Source organism: Pteronotus mesoamericanus, unplaced genomic scaffold (assembly GCF_021234165.1).
Source record: "Pteronotus mesoamericanus isolate MK-2021 breed Mesoamerican mustached bat unplaced genomic scaffold, CSHL_Meso_final scaffold_651, whole genome shotgun sequence".
In the NCBI taxonomy this organism is placed as follows: Eukaryota; Metazoa; Chordata; class Mammalia; order Chiroptera; family Mormoopidae; genus Pteronotus; species Pteronotus mesoamericanus.
Window position 1 is genome coordinate 23,979,023 of NW_026555325.1, and position 21,598 is coordinate 24,000,620.

Sequence of the window (21,598 nt, forward strand, 5' to 3'; positions counted from 1 at the left end):
TTTGTTTGTTTGTTTGTTTATTTATTTTTTCCTTTACTTTTCTTTCTGGGCCTGCCTCTGATGATGTCAGTTGTTGACCCTATATGGCCTTGGGTCGTTTGTTTGAGCTTGCCAGGAGTCTACTGTCTGTGTCTGACTCCTGGTTTGGGCAGCTGTGTGACCCCTTCGGCCAGGGATCCCCTATTTCTGTGGATCGCTCTGCACTCTCCTGCCGGCTCCTTGATGACACTCCCCGGCCCGGCAGGATCCTCTGCTAGCCTGGGCTCCCGCGTGCTTGCCCCAGCTCAGGGGGCTTCTTCACGACCTTGCGTACTCGTCTGGCCCCCCAGGCCGGCAGGCACCCCGGCACTGGTCTGTTTAGGGTCTTCTATTGTGTGCTTTCCCGGCTTTTGGCTCTTTGGATGCGTTGCTTGCCGTCGCCAAATGGAGACTATGGAAATGGGAGGAAGTCAGCTCCAGGACTCTCTGGTTAATCCTGTCTCCAGTCTCTCCTCCAGGGACTCTGGGCAGCTCTGTGACCCCTTTGTCCTGGGATCCACCATTTCTGCAGCCTGCTCTGCACTTGCAGCCTGCGCGGGTTGATTTACACCTGCGCTCGCCGATTTGTGCACTACCTCGCAGGCCCTATCGGTGCCAACCTGTGGGAGGCCTTGCCAGCCCGCACAAGCCCTCGCCAGCCCATGAGGGTCCAAACACACACTTGCCAACTGTCGTGGGCCACTTGGCGCAAGTGTGCGGGCCTGCACTGGGTGGTTTTGAGCTCTCTATTGTGTGCTTTTCGGCTTTTGGCTCTTTGGGTGTGTGCTTTTCCCGCACAATGGAGACTAGGGAAAGGAGGAGTCGGGACTCCCCGGTTCTTCCTCCCGTTCTTTCCCCAATGCCTCCGTTTCCAGTCTCTCCTCAGGGGTCTCTGGGAAGTTCTGTGACCCCTTTGCCCAAGGATCCACCACCTGTGCGGACTGTGTTTCAATCGCGAGCAGTCTGGTTTGTGCGCGCCCTGCTTCTCTCTTCTCATTTTTTTGAGTTCATGTTTCTTCATTCTGTTCCAGTTGAATGTTGACTTCCTTCTGTTCCAATCGTTGATTTGAGTCCTCATTTCTTTCCCTTAACTGTTGGTTCCCTGTATATTTTTGTTTATTGCACTTTGTATAGCTTTTACTTCTTCCTTTATTTTGCGGCTGTACTCAGTCATTTCATTGAGTGTCCTGATTACCAGTGTTTTGAACTCTGAGTCTGATGGGTTGGCTATCTCCTTGTCACTTAGTTCCTTTTCTGGAGTTTTGATCTGTTCTTTCATTTGGGCCATATTTCTTTGTGTTGTCCCTATTATGTTGCAAGAGGCGGAGCCTTAGGTATTTGCCAGGGTGGGGCAATCCACTTTGCTGCATTGTGGCCCTGTATGTGGCAAGGGGTCAGAGAGGTAACAATGCCGCTTACTTGGCGCTCGCCCAGCTTTCAGTCACTTCCCTCCCTTCCCACAAGTAGATTGTGCCCTTTCTGCTGCTGATTCCCAGGTGGGTGGACTTGTATCTGTTCTAGGACCCTCACTGGTTTTTACAGACAGAGGATTTGAAGCTTTCTTTTCCTGTGCTGGAATCCTGGGTTGTGGGGTCTGTCTTACTCTCCAGTTGTTCTTCCTGGTCTGCCAGTTGCTGCCTTGCCATGTGTCATCTCCACCTGGGCTGACCACCTCTATCCCTCCTACTGGTCTGGATGAATGTTTCTTCTTAAATTCCTTTGTAGTCAGACTTCCATATAGTTTGATTTTCTGGCAGTTCTGGTTGTTTTTGTTTTTAAATTGATTGTCATCCTTCATTTGGTTGAGCGAGGAAGTGAAGCCTGTTTACCTATGCCTTCATTTTGGCTGGAAATCAGATTGAGTGTAACTATTACAAATACTAAAAAATAATAAAATACTTTGAAAAATTTAACTCTCTATATAATATTATATGTTAAAATATATAAAACTGACATAAAAATCGACCTTAATTCAAAATTTTTGAGGGTTACTCATGCCTTGAGTTGCTTCACAGAAAAATATTCAGATTGGAAAATGCAGGGCTGCCATGTTTTACATTCACATTTGTACTTCTATGAAGATGGTGCTTTCTGAAGTTGTGTTGTATAGTGACCCTTGGTAAATGTTATGTATTTCTATTTTTAGTCATTAAAGACTCTGAGACACTCTATAGTAACATTTTTAACTTTATTTGATTGGACAACTGAAAAAAATCATATCTACTAAAATTTGGTGAAGCTAGTGCTCTGCAGAACACCAGGGAATTATTACAAGTGGATTTTATCAGCTATCTTATTCTAGAGGTACTGAATGTTATATACTTTGAAATATGAGGTCTATCAGAAAAAGTCCAACCATTGTTAATATAATGAGAATGGTTTGTGCAACATTGATATAACCTGGAAGCCAAGGCAAGTGGACTGGAATGAGCATACGTGAACAATGACATCTTCCACTGCAACTGCAGGTCAACATTTTTGCTTTGTTTGTTTGTCCCTGTGTACTATATTAAAATTGCCTTGTAACTGCCCTCTCCACCTTCATTTTGTACTCCTTTTTCCCCATTCTCCTATTAGAGTGTGCTTCCTTGAACAGCTAGGTCTCATCATTTGAAGTCATTCTCCTACTTAAAATTCTTTGATTTCTTTTATTGGTTTTAAGGCAGAGTCAACTCTTTAGCATGTTACCTTAGACTTGATTACACTCTAGCTCTGGCCAATATTTTTAGCTTCATATCTTGCCATTTTTCTCAGGTATACATATAATCTTCCATATACCCTGAATTACTTCCATCTTCCTTAACCTACTAAGATAGTCCATGGCTTTGCATATGGCATTTCTCTTTGTGTTTCTCTTCCTTAAAGACTTGGATGAAAGTTCACTTCTTTTAGGAAGCCATTTCTAATCTACCAACTCTGTCAGCTTTAAGTGCTGCCTCTCTGTGCACCATGTATTCAGAACTCCATGCATTTGGCTTACAGAGTGTTTTAATTGTTGGTTTATTAATTAATTTTCTCTACTAGACCATGACTTTGAGGGCAAGGCAACTGTCATTCATGCTTAATAAATGGTCAGTAAATATATAGATTATCTGGAATTTTAGCCACTTATTGTATAGGAATTCTATAGACAAACAGGATGAGATAAAGTATTTCTAAGAGGTAGAATTTATAACAAAAGCAAGGAGGTGGGAATCAACATTATATGTATGGGAATAGGAGAAATAAGTGGATTGATATATGGGGGGGGCCTGTGTTGGAAGTACCTGACTAAAGGGATTGTTTATGTTGAAAAATACAAGAATAGAGGCTGAAAATGTGGGATGAGGTCAGATTATATAGGGCCTTGAGGATCTGATCAAGAGGATTAGGTTTGATATGCATAACAAGAGGTAGTCATTATAGGTTTTTGAAGAGGAGAATAATGTGATAAAGGCAAGTTCTAAGTAATATTACTTTAATAGCAATTGCAGAATGTATTTTAGAGGACAGAGTAAAGCCAGTGAGATCAAATAAAAGGCTTTCAAGGTAACTGAGGTGAGATGATGAGAACTTAGGCAATAATAATGTTGGTGCAGATACAGAGGAAGACATAGATATAAGTAATATTTTAAAGACTGTATTTGTTTAGCTTTTTTTAGAGAGAGGAGAAGGGAGGGAGAAAGAGAGGGCGAGAAATATCTATGTATGAGAGAAACATCAATCAATTGTCTCTTGCACATCCCCTCTGGGGGCACCTGGTCTGCAACCCAGGTATGTGCCCTGATGGGGAATCGAACTGGTAACCTTTTGGTTTGTGGGATGATGCTCAAAACACTGAGTGACCCCAGTCAGGGCCAAGTAATATTTTAAAGAACACATTGATACCACTTAGCAGTAGATTGGGACATTATTATTATTTTTTATTAAAACTCTCCTCAGTTCAGTAAGAAGCTGGAGTATTGGCTTATTCAGTTTTACTTAAAGAATATCAAGTTGCAGCCTTCTCTCCTTCATCTTGTGAAGTTGATGCCACTTACTTAAAAATTCTCATTACTATTTCCTGCACACTTAAATCTATTTGTAATGATCACAGATAACATAATGGACTGACAATCTTTCTTTCTCTGCAGTTGACTGCTAACATTCATGCACATGAGTCATATAATTCCTTGCTGTCAGCACTTCACATCAGCTGTGCACTGTTTAAGACTTAATCATCATGTGGCGTGAATCCACCTAGAATCAGAAGCTCATGGAATTCTAAAACCAGAAAGGACTGTACAGTTCATATTCATCTTGGAGATGGGAATCTGAGGCCAAAAATATTATGTTGAGTTATGTATTGTAACACAGCTAGTTAATTCTAAGTCTTTTGAATTTCAGTCCAATATGCTTTCCATTAAATTATATCATAATGTATTTTCTAACCCTAAATTCTATGTTCCAAAACATGCTTAGCCCTTTCTTAGATCAGAACATTGTAACTTTGCTGCTTATATTCCTATACTTGTTGAACAAACTCATTTTTACTAGGATTCCTATATTCAGGAGGTACTTTATTCCATTGAGTACCTTTTCACTACATATTCCATTGAATACCTTTTCACTAGAGACATGTTTGGTCTCTAGGACATTATAGCTCTTTTAATACTCTTCACTAATGTACTAAGCTCTGTCATCTTTTGATATGATCTGTGTGGGTCTTTCTTCCTCTTCTCAATTTTTGTGTTTCTATTCCCAGAGTGCATACCTAATTAAGGAAAAAGAAATCATAGAATTATGCTGATATGAACCACTACAATTTCATGCCATTGTTTCTAAGTATTGTTATACCTATCCCTATTTCTACTTTGAATTGATGTTTCTAGTTCTCTACTTTTTATTAAAGTATGGTATGCATATAGAAAAACATGCTTATGCTTTTGTCTTTTGAGAAAAGGAAGACTTTCAGAAACAAATAGACTATCCTCTTTTTTCTTGACCTAGCATGTCACTTCGTCCTTACTCTGTTCATTTTCCTGAAGTGATTTTGTAAAAAACTAGTACAACCAAATTGTACTAAATTCTTTTTGTAGAAAATGGAATTCCATGTCAAATATATTTTGAAAATATTCATTTTATATCCCTTTCTTGAATTTAACAAACTCAACAGCAAAGTCTCTAAGAACTCTATTAATACTGTTTTATAATTTCATTTAATCTAATGTTTTATAAATTTAGTTTTCTATGAACCATTTTTGTCCCAACAATCATTAATACAATATCCTGCAGTGCAGCAACATAAAATGAATGAGTAAAGATGATGTTTTTAGAGCTCTATACTTGTAAGAATGATAGATACTATAGGGGAAAGGACGTTGATTAGAATCAACTTGAATGGGAGGATAAATAAATTCCATTTTTAGTTTTTAAGATGACATGTGTGGAAATTTTCAGAATTTAGGTTTAGTGAGATGCTGTATTGTTTATCTAATTCTACATAACAAACCACCCAAAAATTAATGGCGGGGACTGATTGAAAGAAGGTGAAGGGATTAGTTAAAGAACATATATGAAAGACCCATGGACATGGACAAGAGTATGGGGATTGACTATGGGAATGGGGGCAGGCTGGGTGGAAGGGGGCAAAGGGGGGAAAATTGGGACAATTGTAATAGCATAAACAATAAAATATTTTTAAAAACCTTTGTAATGTGAAAAACCCCATTTATTTGTTTATGATACTGTGCTCTGGCCTGGGTTCATCTGTGTGGCTCTTTGGCTGTTCATGAGGCTTCTCATCTGGAGTTGGCTTGGGGATGGGCTCAGCTAAGATGCTGGGTCTATGGGATTTCTTCCGTCTCTCCATGTAGTCTTAGGTTCTCTCCCTCTCCAGGTGGTCTCTGCTAATGGTGCCCTCCTGATGGGTAGACAGACTTCATGGCAGTTCCTGGCTCCCTACAGTGAAAAAGTGAAAATTACCAGGCTTCCTGAAGGCATTGGTTTAGAATTAGTACAACATAATCTATGCTACATCTTATTTTTTTAAGCAAGCCACGAGCCTAATATAGATTCAAGGTGAGGGGACTACAGAAGGGTGTGAGTGCAGCATAGCATGGTAGATGGGGGGCCACCATGCAGCAAACTACCACCTGTAGCAAATGGAATAGAAGGTAGATCAGCTTAAGAAGAAGGTGTTAAAATTTCTTACTTAGTTATCTTTTCTTATACACTAGAACATTGAGGCAAGGGTTGTATTTGGTTCACTGTATAGTCTTAGCCCTAAGCACAGTGTGAGGTACTTAGGAGGAATTCAACAAAATAGTGCGTAATAAATGAATATATGATGGATATAAAGAGAAGAGCAGAGGGTTAAGTACAGAACCTACAGGAATGATTCACAGAGTGGGAACAGTCAGAAAACCAGTCAAGGGAGAGTATTAAAGGAAAGGATAATGGATGATACTGTTCATTGTAGCAGAAAAGTCAAAGAGCATTAGGCTTTTATTTGTATTCCTTGAAGCTGCAAATATCATTCTTTGTTCTATCTTCCTTTGATGGTATGTTGAAATGTTTTTAGAGATTTCTTGTTTTTAAATCTCTAATTTAACCAAATTTTGTACTTTTAGGCACTTTAAAGAGTAATAGCACTAGCGAATCTATATTATGGTAATTAGAATGAAAGAGGAATAATGCTTGAGAAGTAGCTGACACATTTTTGTAAAGTGTTATCATTTTGTAGTATCTTTCCTAATATATAGAGAAAATAAAAACTAATAAGATCAGAAAAGACAATAGAATCTAGAATTACAATCAGAAGTAGACATCACATTTAATTTTTTAATGTGATAAAATATACATAAGATAACATTTGCCATTTTAACTGTTTTGAGTGTGCAATTCAGTGGCACTGAGTGCCATTCGCATTGTTGTGCAACTATCAGTACTACCCATCTTTAAAACTTTTCCATCATCCCATTCTGAAATTCTGTACCCATTAAACATTAACTCCCATTTTCCCTCCCTCCAGTTGCTGGTAATCACCATTATACTTTCTTTTCTGACTACTTTAGGTTTGTTATATAAGTGGAGTCATATAGTGTTTTTCTTTTTGTGTTTGGCATACTTGACTTAGCATAACATTGTCAAGGTTCGCCCATTTTGAAGTACGTATCAGAATTCCAGCATTTTATAAGGCTGAATAATATTCCATTGTATGTATATGCCTTGGTTTTTAAATCTATTCATCTGTTGATATATATACATATATGTCAATTCAAATATAGATATATTTCCACCTTTTGGTAATTGTGACTTTTTTTATGCATGAGCAAAAAAATTTCTGCATGTTTTCCCTCTTTGAAATCGATTTGAATTCTTCATATTCACTCTTCTAGTTCTGCTCATTCAGAAAGTTTTCTGGGAAAGTGCTCTGAAGGGAAGAGTAAAAGATACATTCTTAGTTGTAGGTAGAAAGCAGAGCCACAATTTTTTCATGATTGGATAAGAACTTGAACAGGACTTGAAAGAAGAGTACGATGTTTGCCAGAGGATAGGGTTCTTATAAAAGAAAAGGGAAATAATTGTGCCCCTGTGTGACCTTAGACAATATACTTGATCCATCTGAGCCTTGGTTTCCTCAACTGTAAAGTGTAGGAATAATCCATCTCACAATTTGTTGCAAGGATGAAATGAAAGTACTTGACTCATAAGAGGTTAAAAATAAGATGAACTTTCTGTATGCGTGTCTGCTCATGCATCATGGATGGTGGATTTTCACAAATATAGGTCAAAATGCTTGCAATGATATAATTTAAGGTATGTGTTTGTTGCATAGTCATATAGGGGCTGAGGAGAGTGTACTCAGAAATGGGTAGTTATCTTCCACAGTTGCTGAATCTGAGGTCCAAAAAATGCCAGTTAAGGAATCACATGCTGTGCATGTTAAGATGCTGTAGGAAGAGAAGATAAGCAACAGGTTCACATACATACCCCATAGAGAAGCATGAGGGCAGACAACCTAATCACAGGTTTTGCCTTGAAGTTGAGCTGCTTATCATCGGGCAACTGAATTTTGCTAGATCCAGGGTAATTACAGCAGGGATTTATTTGTTCATTTATGGTTAATGATTCTTCTAAGAGACACTGGGTAGGTCAGTTAAAAACTAATAATGGCTGCCATTTTGTCGAGTATTTACTATGTTCTAGACCCTATGTGAAGTGCAGTACCTATGTCATTTTATATAATCCCCACAATCATTCTGTGAGGTATGTACCATTACCAATCCCATTTTATAGGTGAAGAAAATTGAGATTGAGAAAGTTTAAGTAGTTTGTCCAAGACTATAAGGCTAGTGAGTGGTTAAGTTAATTATTTGAGCTCAAGCACTTTTATTTAACTGTACTTTTAACTATGACACAAAGATTAATTTTCCCTTTTTTTGAAAAAAAAATCCTGATAACTATCATCCAAGGTTGTTTGATTTAAAAGGGTTGTCAAGCCCTGGCTGGTGTGGCTCAGTGGATTGAGTGTTGGCCTGCGAACCAAAAGGTCACTGGTTTGAATCCCAGTCAGGGCACATACCTGGGTTGCAGGCCAGGTCCCCAGCTGGAGGTACTCGAGAAGCAACTACACTTTGCTGTTTCTCTCCTTCTCTTTCTCCCCCACTTCCTCTCTCTCTAAAAATAACTAAATAAAATCTTTTAAAAAAAAGTTTATCAATTACTATTTTAGAAGATATAATGAGAAAGATTAAAATGATGAAAGAATCAGTGTTTTACTTAATGTTAATTTTCTCTATGATTAGGAAAACAAATTTAAAGAACTTCATACAGTTTTACAAAAAGAAGCACTATACATCAAAATGATTCGAAATCCAAGATGCTGTAGTTAATCCTGAAAAGGATGTTATTTTTTCAAGAAACAGTGTTACTATTAACACTATTTTTCTTCTCAGGAAATTGTACCAGAGGAGAGGGCGAGCCTTTTATTTTATTCATCTAGTGAATATTTGTTAAACATCTACTGGAGATTATATACTCTAAAGATTTGCAATATTAAGAAGGGCATAGTTCCTGCATTCAAAGAGGTGAGAACAGACAATCAAATACTATAATATCAAATACATGATCCTGGGGACAGAGGACTTAGCCCCCAACAGGATGGTGGAGAAAAAGGAGGTAGAGGAGAGAATTCCATTAAAGCTGGAGTGCCCAAGATTCAAGGGTACATTATTAAGAATAGAATAAATAAATTTAAAAAACAGATGACAGATTGAAAAAGATTTATAGTGTATGTAATACTCAATACAAGGATTAACATTTTTAGCTTATAAACCAAATCCCTTAGACTGGAATTTGAGAGAGGAAGTTTACAAAGCACATTGTCAATGTCCTTGTGGGAGAATAAAGGGAACAAGCAACTGTCAAAAGAATTACAAATTGCCTCAAAAGTAATAGAAATGAGAGAGTAGTATAAAATTGAGATATATGTTTTTAATTATAAATTTGTTAAAGTTTAAAAGATTGGTAATCATCAGTATTGCTGAGGGAAGGATAAGGGAAAGGGCACTACCATTCATATACAGAAGCAAATTGAAGTGTGATTCCTCCTAGAGGACACTTTGGCATCATGTGTTGGGAGCATTAATTTCTTCTGTTGGAGAAATTTTATTTCCAGTAATTCATTTAAAGGAAAAAAAATAACCAGAAGTCAGAGCAAAATTGTATCACAGCACAGTTTACAGTAGCAAAATATCAGAAATCATGTTGGTTAACTAATTAGGTTGTCCTTGTGATAGATTGAGGTCCTGCTATTAGCATTAGGTTGTAGAAGACTTTTAGAGAAAATTAGTAAATGTGCATGATGAATTCCTAAGTGGGAAAAAATGTTACAAAAAGTCTGTATATTATGATTCTGTGCATATGAGTATTGGAGGGACATACATCAATATGTTTTCATTAGCTCTTCCTAATGTGTTAAAACTGCAGTTAAGTTTTTCTCCTTTGGTCTTTGTTTTCCACATTTTCTGTAATAAATAAGCCTAATTTACTGATCAGAAAAAAAGAAATATATATGCTTTAAAAATAATATCTTGGATTCATAAATTGGGATGATCATATAAGCGAATTTAGCAAGTATCAGTTCAGTTATGTAGTCAAGTGAATTATAATTTGAAACTTTAATATAGTATTTCCTAATTTTACTGGTTTTTATCTCTCATCTATCATATTTCCAAAGAAAACTTCTTGTAGACTTTCTGTTAACCAATATCTACACGTTAAGAAACATGGTAAGTGATGTTCATCTTTCTCCAAATGTAATTACTTTTCATTCATAAAAATAACAGTATAATTACATTTTATTCAATGATCAGAATAAAATGGGTTTAAATTACAGTAAGAAAATTACTTTAAAAAGTTTAAACTTTTTTAATTTCAAAGTAAACACTAGTGTTACCAAGAAAAAGCCCTCCATTCTCTAATCATTGTCTAAATAACAAAAATAAAGAAAACAAAGAAATAGGATTTAAAACCATCTGTTTTTAGAAAGCTTAGTAATTAATCTTCAATGAGGCAAAATCATTTGACTTAATGACTCTTTGCTGTTGCTTATAATTTTGTAATTTTATACCCTTAAAGAGAGAGTATTTTCTTCATTTTTTGTATCTAGAATAACAAAAAGTATATCCTAGAATAACGATTATGAAATTATTGACCTAAATAGTCTTTAAATACATCTCTTGTGTAGAGTCTGATACACATTAGAACTTACTGAGGTTTGATAATTAAGACCTCAACCATTACATTATTTCATTAATTATTTTTCTAAATTTATTAGCTAAAACTTCTATAATCAAATCTGTATTTCAAAAAATTGTGTTTTGGAACTATGTTTTTGATGTTATAGAAAATAACCTTTTGGGGGTTGGAACCAACTAAAGTATCCTTTTGGCACCTTTATGTCCTTTCCTTAGTCTTCTACTAACAACTAAAGAAAAACTTATTTTTACAATGCTGTTAATATAATTTAGTGGTTGGCTTCATTAATCAGGAAAGAATACAGAGAAAGTTATGGAAATAAGTAAAGTGCTGTCCAAGCTGAGATTATTTAGTTTCTAGTAATTAAGATTTAGAAATCATAATCTTTTAAAAGCAAGTCTTTCTGATGTTATAGTATATTTTTTATTAATGCTTTTGAGCAGTGAAGTTTTCTCCTAGTTAAATCAACACTTTAGTGGGCAAGTTAACTATGCAATAAGTACAAGTGGCCCTTGGCAAAATCATGAAGTAAAACAAATACATCATTCTACCTTTGACCTTTCTTTTGGTGCATTTCCATGGAGATTATCCAGATTCTTTTTGGCATGCTCTACCCTGAACACCCCATCTTCCTGGACTACTTAAAACTTCCTTGCCCTCCAAAAAAAGTAGTGGATTCTTAGCATATCATAATCTTCAAAATGAATTTAAAAGTTCTAAGTAACATAATTTCTTAATCTAGTAAAATATGGAATTACAGCTAAAACAGAATTTTAGACACTTGGCATTTTTCCTGTGTCTTAAATCACAGTGTGTGTTTGCCCAATCTGTCTGCTCTGTCCCTGGGATTATTCATACAAAACCCAGCTTTTTTGGTATCCTTTTATACATTAAAGTTCTAGGATCAACATCATAGAATCAATTATCTTGAACTGGAATTTGAAAGAGATGACGACCAATTTAATATAAATATTAACCATACATATGAATATAGACTATGTGTGCATAGAGAAACATTTTTTAAATTATGATTATGTTTTGCAATCAGGTATGATGCATTGAGTTACAAATATAAACTTTCATTGTACACTGAGAAAACAAGAAGTAGATTTATATAGATTTAACCCAATAGTTTATTCATTCTCCTTAACAAAGAGAAAATTTTAAATATAATTAAAAAATGATAGGCTATGTTTCTGTAGATTTGTATTACTATTATTATTGTCATTGTTTGAAAAAAAATAATATTAAGCCCTGATGAACTGAAGTCTATGATTTTAAAGAATAATGAAATATGTTTCCTGCCTTCAGGAGATTTACAGTTTCATTGAGGAGATAGCCCTTCACTCTTTTGTTTAGAAAACATTTATTGAATGTGTATGTGTGCATATTAAAAGTCCTTCCTCTTAGGAGTTTACAGGCTAAGGAGGAGATAAAACATACACACATGAATATAATGAAACAAGTTTGTAAATGGTAAGCTGGCAAAATAGTAGTTCAAATAAATGTGAAGTTGCATAAGCTAAATGTCAAATGAATGAGGTTAATAATAGAGTTTTGGAGGGAGGCATACTCATCTAGGTACAGGGAAATTAAGGAAAATTTCACTTAGGAGGTGAGACTTAAATTCTCCTTATAAAAAAACAAAATAGACATGTGGTTCCAGATATTAGACTATTATCCTTTGTCTTTGCATAAATTAGCATTTTTCAGAGGCTTTTAAAAAAATCCTCACCTGAGGATATATTTATTGATTTGAGAGAAAGAGAAAGCAAGAAAAAACATCAATGTGAGAGAGAGAAACATTGGTCAGTTGCCGCCCAGATGAGCCCTGACTGGAGATCAAACCCACAACCTAGGTCCCCCCTAGTTCCCCCCCATTATGTTGCTCCCATAATTCCAGTTTGGTTTTGAATGCAACCACTTTATCTGTTGATTTGAGCGCAGTTGTCATTTTCCCCTGAAGTGACAGATTGAGTTCATCGAGCAGGTTGAATATGTCACAAAAGTAAGCAAGTTTTATGACCAATTCTGTGTCACTACAGGGTTAGATCTCCAAAACATATAAGAACTCATACAACTCAACACCAGGAAGACAAACAATCCATTTAAAAAATGGGCAAAAGATCTGAATAGACACTTCTCCAGAGAGGACATACACATGGCCCATAGACTTATGAAAAGGTGCTCAACATCACTAGCCATCAGAGATGCAAATTAAAACCACAATGAGGTATTACCTCACATCTGTCAGATGGCTATCTTTAATAAACCAACAAACAACAAGTGCTTGCAAGGATGTGGAGAAAAGGGAACCCTAGTGCACTGTTGGTGGGAAGGCAGACTGTGCAACCACTGTGGAAAACAGTATGGAATTTCCTAAAGAAAAAAAAAAAATGGAACTTTCTTTTGACTCAGTGGTTCCAGTGCTGGGAACATACTCTAAGAATCCCGAATCACCAATTCAAAAGAACTTATGCACCCCTATTTTCTTAGTGGCACTATATTCATTAGCCAAGTGCTGGAAACAGCTTAAGTCACCCACAGTAAGTGCATGTATCAACAAATTGGGGTACATTTACACAATGGAATACTACGCAGCAGAAAGAAAGAAGGAACTCCTACCTTTTGCAACAGCATGGTTGGAACTGGAGAATATTAAGCTAAGTGAAATAAGCCAGTCAGTGAAAGACAAATAGCATATGATCTCACCTATAAGAGGAATCTGATGAACATAATAAACTAATGAACAAAATAGAACAAGAGCCATGGAAACATGGGACAGACTGACAGTGGCCAGAGGGGAGGAGAGAGGGGGAATAATAATGGTGGAAAGAAGGAGGAGGGACGAGTCAAAGGACATGTATGAATGACCCACAAACATGGACAACAGTGTGGGAATTGATTGTGGGAGCAGGGTGGGGTGGCGGGGAGGGGGGGCGGGATGGGCAGAGGATGTCAAAAGGGGAAAAATTGGGACAGCTGTAATAGAATAACAATAAGAAAAATGATAAAAGTAATAATAAAAAATAAAAGAAATCTCGGGACTGGCTCTTGCAACTCAAAAGCTCTGGCCAGCGATCTCCCTTTAGAAAGCCATCTCACTACTGTGTATAAGAGAAGATGTATGTGCTCTGGGTTGCTCTCTTCACAGAGCTGCATGAACAGATGTGAGTTAAGGGCATGTACTTTAATGGGACTGATCATTTTAATCACATCTTGCAAAATGTTGTTAAATTCAGGTGACATTTTTTAGTTATCCAGCATTTCCCTATGGATGACACAGTGCGTAGACTCACATTCAGAAGCAACCCCTTTGACCTGAGCAGTGAAACCAGAAAGCCGTCCAGTCATGGCAGCCCCTCCGTCCGTGCATATACTGACACAAAGTGACCAGTTCAGTTTCCCTGAGACACAAAGTGACCAATTCAGTTTTCCTGATACGTAATCATTCAAAGACTTGAATAGTTCTGCAGCTGTGGTGTTGGTTGGCAACAAAAGTGCACATAACATATCCTCATGCACATCCTCCTGGAAAGTATATTGTGCAAAAACAAGCATTGTTGCCTTGCTGTCAACATCAGTAGACTCGGCAACCTGGATTGCATACCACAGTGACCCTTTTATCCTCTCTAACAATTGTGGCCCAGTATCTTCTGCTATTTCATCTAGTTATGGTGCTAGCTGAAAGAGGAACACATGCCACCTTTGGAGCTGTAGCCTGTCCTAAAAGTTCACAGCAAATGTGCTTATCAGCAGGCAGGATCAACTCTTCACCAATAGTAAGGACTTCTTAGCTTTAGCAATGAGGCTAGCCAATAAGAATGCTCTCAGTGCAGACACATTGGATGAAATGGTGGTCTTCAATAATTGCTACTGTTCTTCATGTTTATGTTTTTTTCCTTCTTTTCAAAAACTACAAAGGCTTGTCTTTTAATGCAGGGTCCTTGGTCTCCACATGGCAAAGTTTCGAAGGTTTCATGGCTTTGTTGGGTAGCTGCTTGCCACGTTACACAAAGTGGGCTTGGAGAATGTGAATCATCTGTTGTAATGAACCTGTAATTTAAGTAGGACTCCTGGTGTTTTCTTTTTAAATGCAGCTTTATTTTTTTGGCAGTCTTAGAGTCTTCTGCTGTCTGATCATTAGGTCTTTTCCGCTTTTCAAAGAAGCTCTCCAGTGATGTTTGTTTTATACTCATTTTGGCTAGGGTTAGCATGTGGGTTTACCAAAACTGACTGAGACATGTGTACAGTGCAGGAAAGAGACGTGGACAGAGGTGGTAAATAAAATAATGGGTGGGCTACACGTGGACTAATATGTGTCAGATTTTGGCTTAGTGCCTGCCACCAGATGCAGCTGTACAATTCAAGTACATCAATTCGCCTGCTGCTATAAAGCCTGCCACCAGATGCAGCTTAATTGTCACTTGCCACTCACTGATAGGGTTTTGATAAGAGTCTGCAAGCAATTAATTTATTATGATGTCTGTGCAGTCAAACCTCTCTGTTAATGATAACCTGTATTTGCAGCCACTCCCCAGCACCAGCATCACTGCCTCAGCTCCACCTCAGATCATCAGGCGTTAGATTCTCATAAGAAGCAGGCAACCTAGATCCCTCATTTGCGAAGTTCACAGCAGGGTTTGCACTTCTATGAGAATCTAATGCTGTTGCTTATCTGGCAGGAGGTGGAGCTCAGGCAGTAATGCGGGGAGATAGGGAGTGGCTGTAAATACAGATTAAGTTTCGCTTAATCACCTGCCCACTCACCTCCTGCTGTGCTGCCTGGTTCCTAACAGGCCCAGGGGTTGGCGACCCCTGGTGAACAGAACAAAGGTCTAAACAACTGAGCAACCTGGCCAGGGCAGCATTTTACAAAGACTTAAAAAATTTTTATTTAGGTATGTAGAAATATAAAATTACAAAATTATTCAAAGGAAAATATATAAGGATAGTTATTGTGGTACATTTTCCTATAGGCTGAAATTTTGAACTTTGAAAATATTTGACTCATTTTGTTGTGAAAAAATATTCTTTGTCTTCATTGTGATAGAATTTTGTTATGGCAAGTAGCACCCAAGTATTTGAATATAAGATCGTGAGAGTTCCTTACGAAAATTAAACTTTAAAGCCAATATGTAATGTTGAAAGATACGAAGCATTACTTGAAGGGACCAAATGACTCCCAAACCTAAAACAGTTCATTGAAACCAATTTGAGTACTAATATTGCTAAAGAAAGACCATTCAATTGGGAGGAGTAGGCAGCAGATCATAGACAAAAGAATGTCAATGGCACAAATGCTGATAGTATCCCTCAAGTCCAGTGCAGGGAACTGAGTGCTCAGCCTGTCTAACATCCCCGATGGCCTCTCTAGATATAGATGAGATATCTTTACTTTGAACAACCAAATATTTGAATTTTGTAACTCACCCATCTAGGTTTGATGCTATGCTCACAAAAAGGACTTCTATTTACAACTTGGCTTTCCAGGATGATGGATTTTAGAGACAATAACACCTCAATGGTCATGTATTATAAATTAATAAATCTTGGTAAACAAATAAAATTGTGCTTCTTAGGGTGCAGGGTCAAGAGAAATATATCTTGACACATTCACTGAGGACTCTTGAGAGACAGCTGACCTTTCCTTTACTATTGACTTTACCTACATTCTCCAATTTTTTTTTCTAGAGCATGTATGAGTTTGAGACACATCTTTTTTTTATTACATGTGACCTGGTTTTATAGCTGCTTAGTGTAAATGAACAAATAAAAAATATGGGGTTGGGGCAACAAATTGAATTTAGAAATTAGCCATAAAAAAGGTCCACAAGGGTTCAGAACCCTCAACTCCCATAAAACTTGTGTGTTTGCACTTATATGTTTGCACTGTTCTTATCTGTGTACAGGTTTCTTTTTCTCCAAACATACCGCAAGTTGCCTAAGGCCAGAGGCTATGTTTTACTTCTTACAGACCTCTTCATGCATAAGCAGCATACCATGAAATGAATGAAATTCAGAAATTATAGCAGTTGTTAAAAAAATAGAGCCTTTCTGTTTCTGTGTATGCTTATTTATAGGAAGGAATTAATAATATCAGAAGCAAAAAGGAAAAAAAAACATCGTAAGGATAAAGACTTTAACAGAGAAACATGAAGGCATGACAAACTATTTTGTTTATAGCTGTAGCCAGAATAGTTCAGATGCTTGTTTATGTTCTGTGAAAGAAGTATGTTTGATATGAGTTTGCTAGTTCACCTAATTAATTTAAAACAGGATTTAAAATCTTCTTAACACAATTTTCAGCTTAAAAGGTAACCAACCATCAGTCAACAGAAAATATATTTGCAGAACTTTTCTTTAGAAGAATACTAACATTTCATTCTGTTGGCATTTTATGCTTCAAATATAGGTAATTAGTTTACCTACTTTAAAATTATTGCTTTATTTAGATGATTTTGAGATAGCTTATTTCAAAAGTCTTAGTATGTCAACATTGAATAATTTTGCATATCTCTATGTTTTGTAGTAAAAGTTATGGTCTTTAGACTATATTTCATTAACCCAATTTATTCTCCATGTATCTGTACATGTGAAAAGGATTAATAATACAAAGAGCATGTGATGAAAGTGTACTGATTGTCAAAATGAAATCTGTAATAATATAGGAGGTTAGGGATCAGTCTTGACATTTCTCTCTCTCTCATTTCTCACATTCAATCTGCAAATCCTATTCCTTTTAACCAACAATTATATCTGGAATCTATCTTTTCCTCACTATTCCAACTGTGATCTTTATCCCTGTTCAAAATTCTGTAATTCCTCACTCTTCCTCCAATTTTGTTTTACTCAATTGGCTCTCCAGTGTAGCCAGGATAGCCGAAAACTACAAAACTGATCATGTTAATAGCCTTTCCTTCCCCTTAGGATAAACTTCAAACTCTTTGAATGGCTTCTGAGGCTTCTTGTAATTGCACTTTGGCTTACCTTTCTGTCCTACTTACCCTTTACTGTGTAACCATGCTGCGTTTATCATTCTTGAGTGTGACCTGCTCAGGATCTTCTCCATTTTAACAGTCCCTGCCTAGGGAGATCCTTTCTGTTTTCTAGATTAGGGTCAGATGCCCTTTTATTGCTCTTGTATCTCCTCTTGGTTCTTCTGTCAAAACAAAACATTCTTGTTTAATTATCTGCTTTTGTAATGATATGGTTCTGTCCTTATCGGGTTTCTGGAACCTATACAGTATCTGATCTATAGACAGTGTTTAATATTTTATATGTGAATATAGAACGGGATGTGGCGTAGTTTAGGAGAGCCTTAGGGAGAAGGGAAGTCTTCAAGAATGAGTTCCTATTCTTATTACAATAAGAGAATACATACTGCATAGATAAGACATATTTTTCTGCATATGATTTTTCATCTAAGTGGGCCATTGTGTGCATTTAGGTAAAACACTGAACCCTTGTCTGAACTTTTGCAGTTAGAGACATTAATTTCTCTAAGGGGATAGTAAGGATCACACTTTAAAGAAGCCTAATTTCCTTATTTTGTACAAACAAAAATTGTACATTTTTAGGGTATAATAATTTTCCCCAAAATTTATTGAGGTACAATTGACATAACAGTGTATATGTCTAAGGTGTACAATACATTGATTTGATACACTTATGTATTGCAAAATGATTAGCACCATAGCGCAGTTTCTAAGTATTTAATACAATATTATCAACTGAAACCACTATGCTGTACACTAGGTCCCCAGAACTTTACTCTTATAACTGGATCTTTGTACTCTTTGACCATGTCCCCTTTCCCCCCACCTCTCCTGTCCTCTAAAGAAGCTAAGTCTTTAAGATTCATTTTGACTGGTTTTCATGATAATACATATTATACTTACCAAATGTTGTGGGTGGGAGGAGGGAAATTATTCTGATTTATTATGAGTCCACATTTATCTAAAACATTTTCTGCATGGCACTTTAGTTGTCATTAAATTTAATTTAGTTTATTTCACAGATATATAAATAGTGTTCACAGGTAGACAAATAAAGTGTTTATTAACTCAGATTATCCATAATGTGAAAGCTGTTTTAGAGTGATGTGTTGTACTTGGTCTAATTTCAAATTCAGTTGTATTGATTATAATTTTAGACTGTTTTTCTTTTATTTCTAAAACACAATTTTTGTCACATGGTAAAAAGAAAATATTTTTCATATAATTTTAGAGGATATTGGTTCTCTATTATCATACTACTTTATCAGTCTTAAAATTTGCTAGTTCTATCATGTTGTAGTAAAAGAAAGAATTACAAGAACCTTGATGAACACAAATAAGACACAATGAAAAATCACAGTAAAAATGGCAGTAACTTACAAGGGTTTCATCCCTAGATTTACCATGCACTTTGGACTTTAATACTAGCACATTGCTTTTTCCAGAAGATTAATTAAATAAACACGTAAAAGGTATTTTGATTTGAAGCATGTTGGTATGGAGAATATGAAAAAAAAATCCCTGGAAAAAGTGAAATGCTTTTACCTACTTATCTATCTGCTGTTATACATAATTATCAAAGATTGCCAGAATAAAAAATTTTCAGTTTTAGGGACTTCTAATTTTAATCAGTTGGGTGACTGATGATACACAAAGTTTGAAGGGAAGATTCCTTTAAAAGAGTTTTTCTTGTTAAAGCTATTATGCTAAAGCTTAGCCACACATGGAGAAAACTGCCTAATAATTAAGAATTGACATTTTAACATGATACTTGACAAGACACATTGATACTTAATTAAATAGAACATTACTTATTTTTGAAGAGCTGAAAAAAAAAGTAAAACTCTCTCGGTAATTGAAATCTTCATAGTAGCAGAAGTGGGGAACCTGGATGATGTGGATCATTCTGTGTTTGGTGATGCAGAATTGCTCTAAGCAGTAAGCTTACTATTTTCAGAGAGCATTAGCAGCCTCAGCAAACAGCAAATACAACTGTGTCATCCTCCTTTAATACTGGGTGTTTGTAACTGCAAAGGGGAGACGATAAGCAGTACTCGTATATGAGATCTGATTTCTTCATTATGGCTTAAAAAGATATTTGAAAAGATACTGATGGACAGATCTGCTGTTTGATGTTTTCTTCACTAGCCCTGAAGATGCTGAGACATAGAGATGGCTGTGATTATCTTTTGTAAGACAGGAAATGCAGTCTTTAGGGGTTTCTGAAAATAGAAAGGTCATGCAGTCTGGAACCTGTGAGCCTTTTCAATCTCTAAATCATCAGGTATGACCTCATGAATTATAATAAAACTATTAGATTATAGAGTTATTGCTTTTTCTAGCTCTTAATAATTTAGAATATATTAATCTGTGACTGTTTATTATTAGATTTTCCTTAGGATATTTGAACAAGTAATATTTCGAGTAGTAGACACCAGCTAAACGATATGAATTTTAGAAATATGTGTGTGTATTTGAGTTTGTGTTTACTTTAGCTTGGGGGGGGAAAGTGTGGATTGAGGAAAAGATTCTTTGTGTATGATTACAAGCAAGGTTTGGGGCTTTATAGATTTTTCCAGATTAAGGCTGAATACTGTATCTTTTATTAGGAATGATAAAAATAGCACATATTGTTCAAACGATAAGGATACTTCATATCTACCTGCTTCTATCTAGTGACATATTAAAACATTTTTATCTGGAATTTCGTAAGTGTAGAAAAAGATGTTGCCATCATTGTTGTGTGCAACCACACAGCAACACAAGTGTGATGAGTAGAGTCATGTTTATTAACATCCGAGCTATAAGCTAATTTCCTGAAATTTATATTTCAGTATCTGAACTGTCTTTAAAGGCATTGGTTTTACTAATTTCTCAGATTTATTGGCAATAATGATGTTTCTCATCCTCTTAATGTAGATATCTGCTAAAGCATCAATTACAGATGAAAGCAGAAGATATATATATATATATATTTAAAGAAAGCTTGTGACATTTAAGCTTGTTTAAGGTTTTTGACCCAGAGATATTCTGCACTTGCTTACTTTCATTTTCAAAATGGAAAGACTTGACCACTTTAAGCATATTAACTGTGAAGAGTAGAGAATCATCACAGCAAAGAATTTGGATTTATATATTCACTTTATCCTGAAACACCCTTATTTTAAACTATTTTTACCTATCAAGTTATAATACATTTAACTTTGGTTTATTGTAGCATATTCTCAGAATTACATGCTTGGGTAATTACAAACCGTGCCTGTATTTGACATTCAGATTGTGAAGGAAATATATTTTATTTTTTATGTTATACATATTTCTGCCTCAATTTTAGAGGACGTGGCAGTTACTTGACTAGGCACTCCATATTAAATGAGCAAGAAGAGATAAAACATTGCAGTATTTCTCAACAGAAAGATAGTTTTGTGTTTGTGATTTCGAGGCATGATTAGGATTTAATGCTTCATTAAGATGAAGTGATATAGTATTAAAAGTGAACATATTTATCAAAAGACTAAAGTGGAAGTCTGAAGAAGTGATTTAATTCAATTCTCCTTTTTAATTAAAACCACATTGAAAAATTATACCTACTGATATTGGCTATAATTTATATGTTATTCAGGCTACTTAGCCAGCTTATATTCTTATTACTAGGGAAGATTGCCATATTTTAAGCTTGATTAGTTTTGGAATGATTTGAATATACTTTTTAGTTGCTACAAAACCTGTTTAATCTGTTAGAATTTATTTTCAGTATTTGCATGTATTAGTCACTGTGAGTACATTCTGTTTTTTGGCATTGCTTTGGGATTCCTCTAAGTATTGGTTTCACAGCATTCTGCTATTTTCACTGTATTTAT

The 21,598-nt window shown here is 35.9% G+C and overlaps 1 protein-coding gene across 4 annotated transcripts in view; it reads left to right on the plus strand.

Moving 5' to 3' along the window:
- SLC4A10 (solute carrier family 4 member 10) overlaps nt 1–21,598 on the plus strand; it is a 277,734-nt gene that overhangs the window by 56,274 nt on the left and 199,862 nt on the right. For 3 of the 4 annotated variants that reach the window (XM_054562649.1, XM_054562647.1, XM_054562651.1), the window contains exon 1: nt 19,837–20,022. The exons of the other annotated variant lie outside the window; for it this stretch is intronic. In XM_054562649.1, the coding sequence (XP_054418624.1) occupies nt 19,942–20,022 (81 nt within the window). In that variant the 5' untranslated portion in view covers nt 19,837–19,941. Of the gene's footprint in view, nt 1–19,836; nt 20,023–21,598 lie in introns of those variants that run through there. 4 annotated transcript variants of the gene reach the window in all.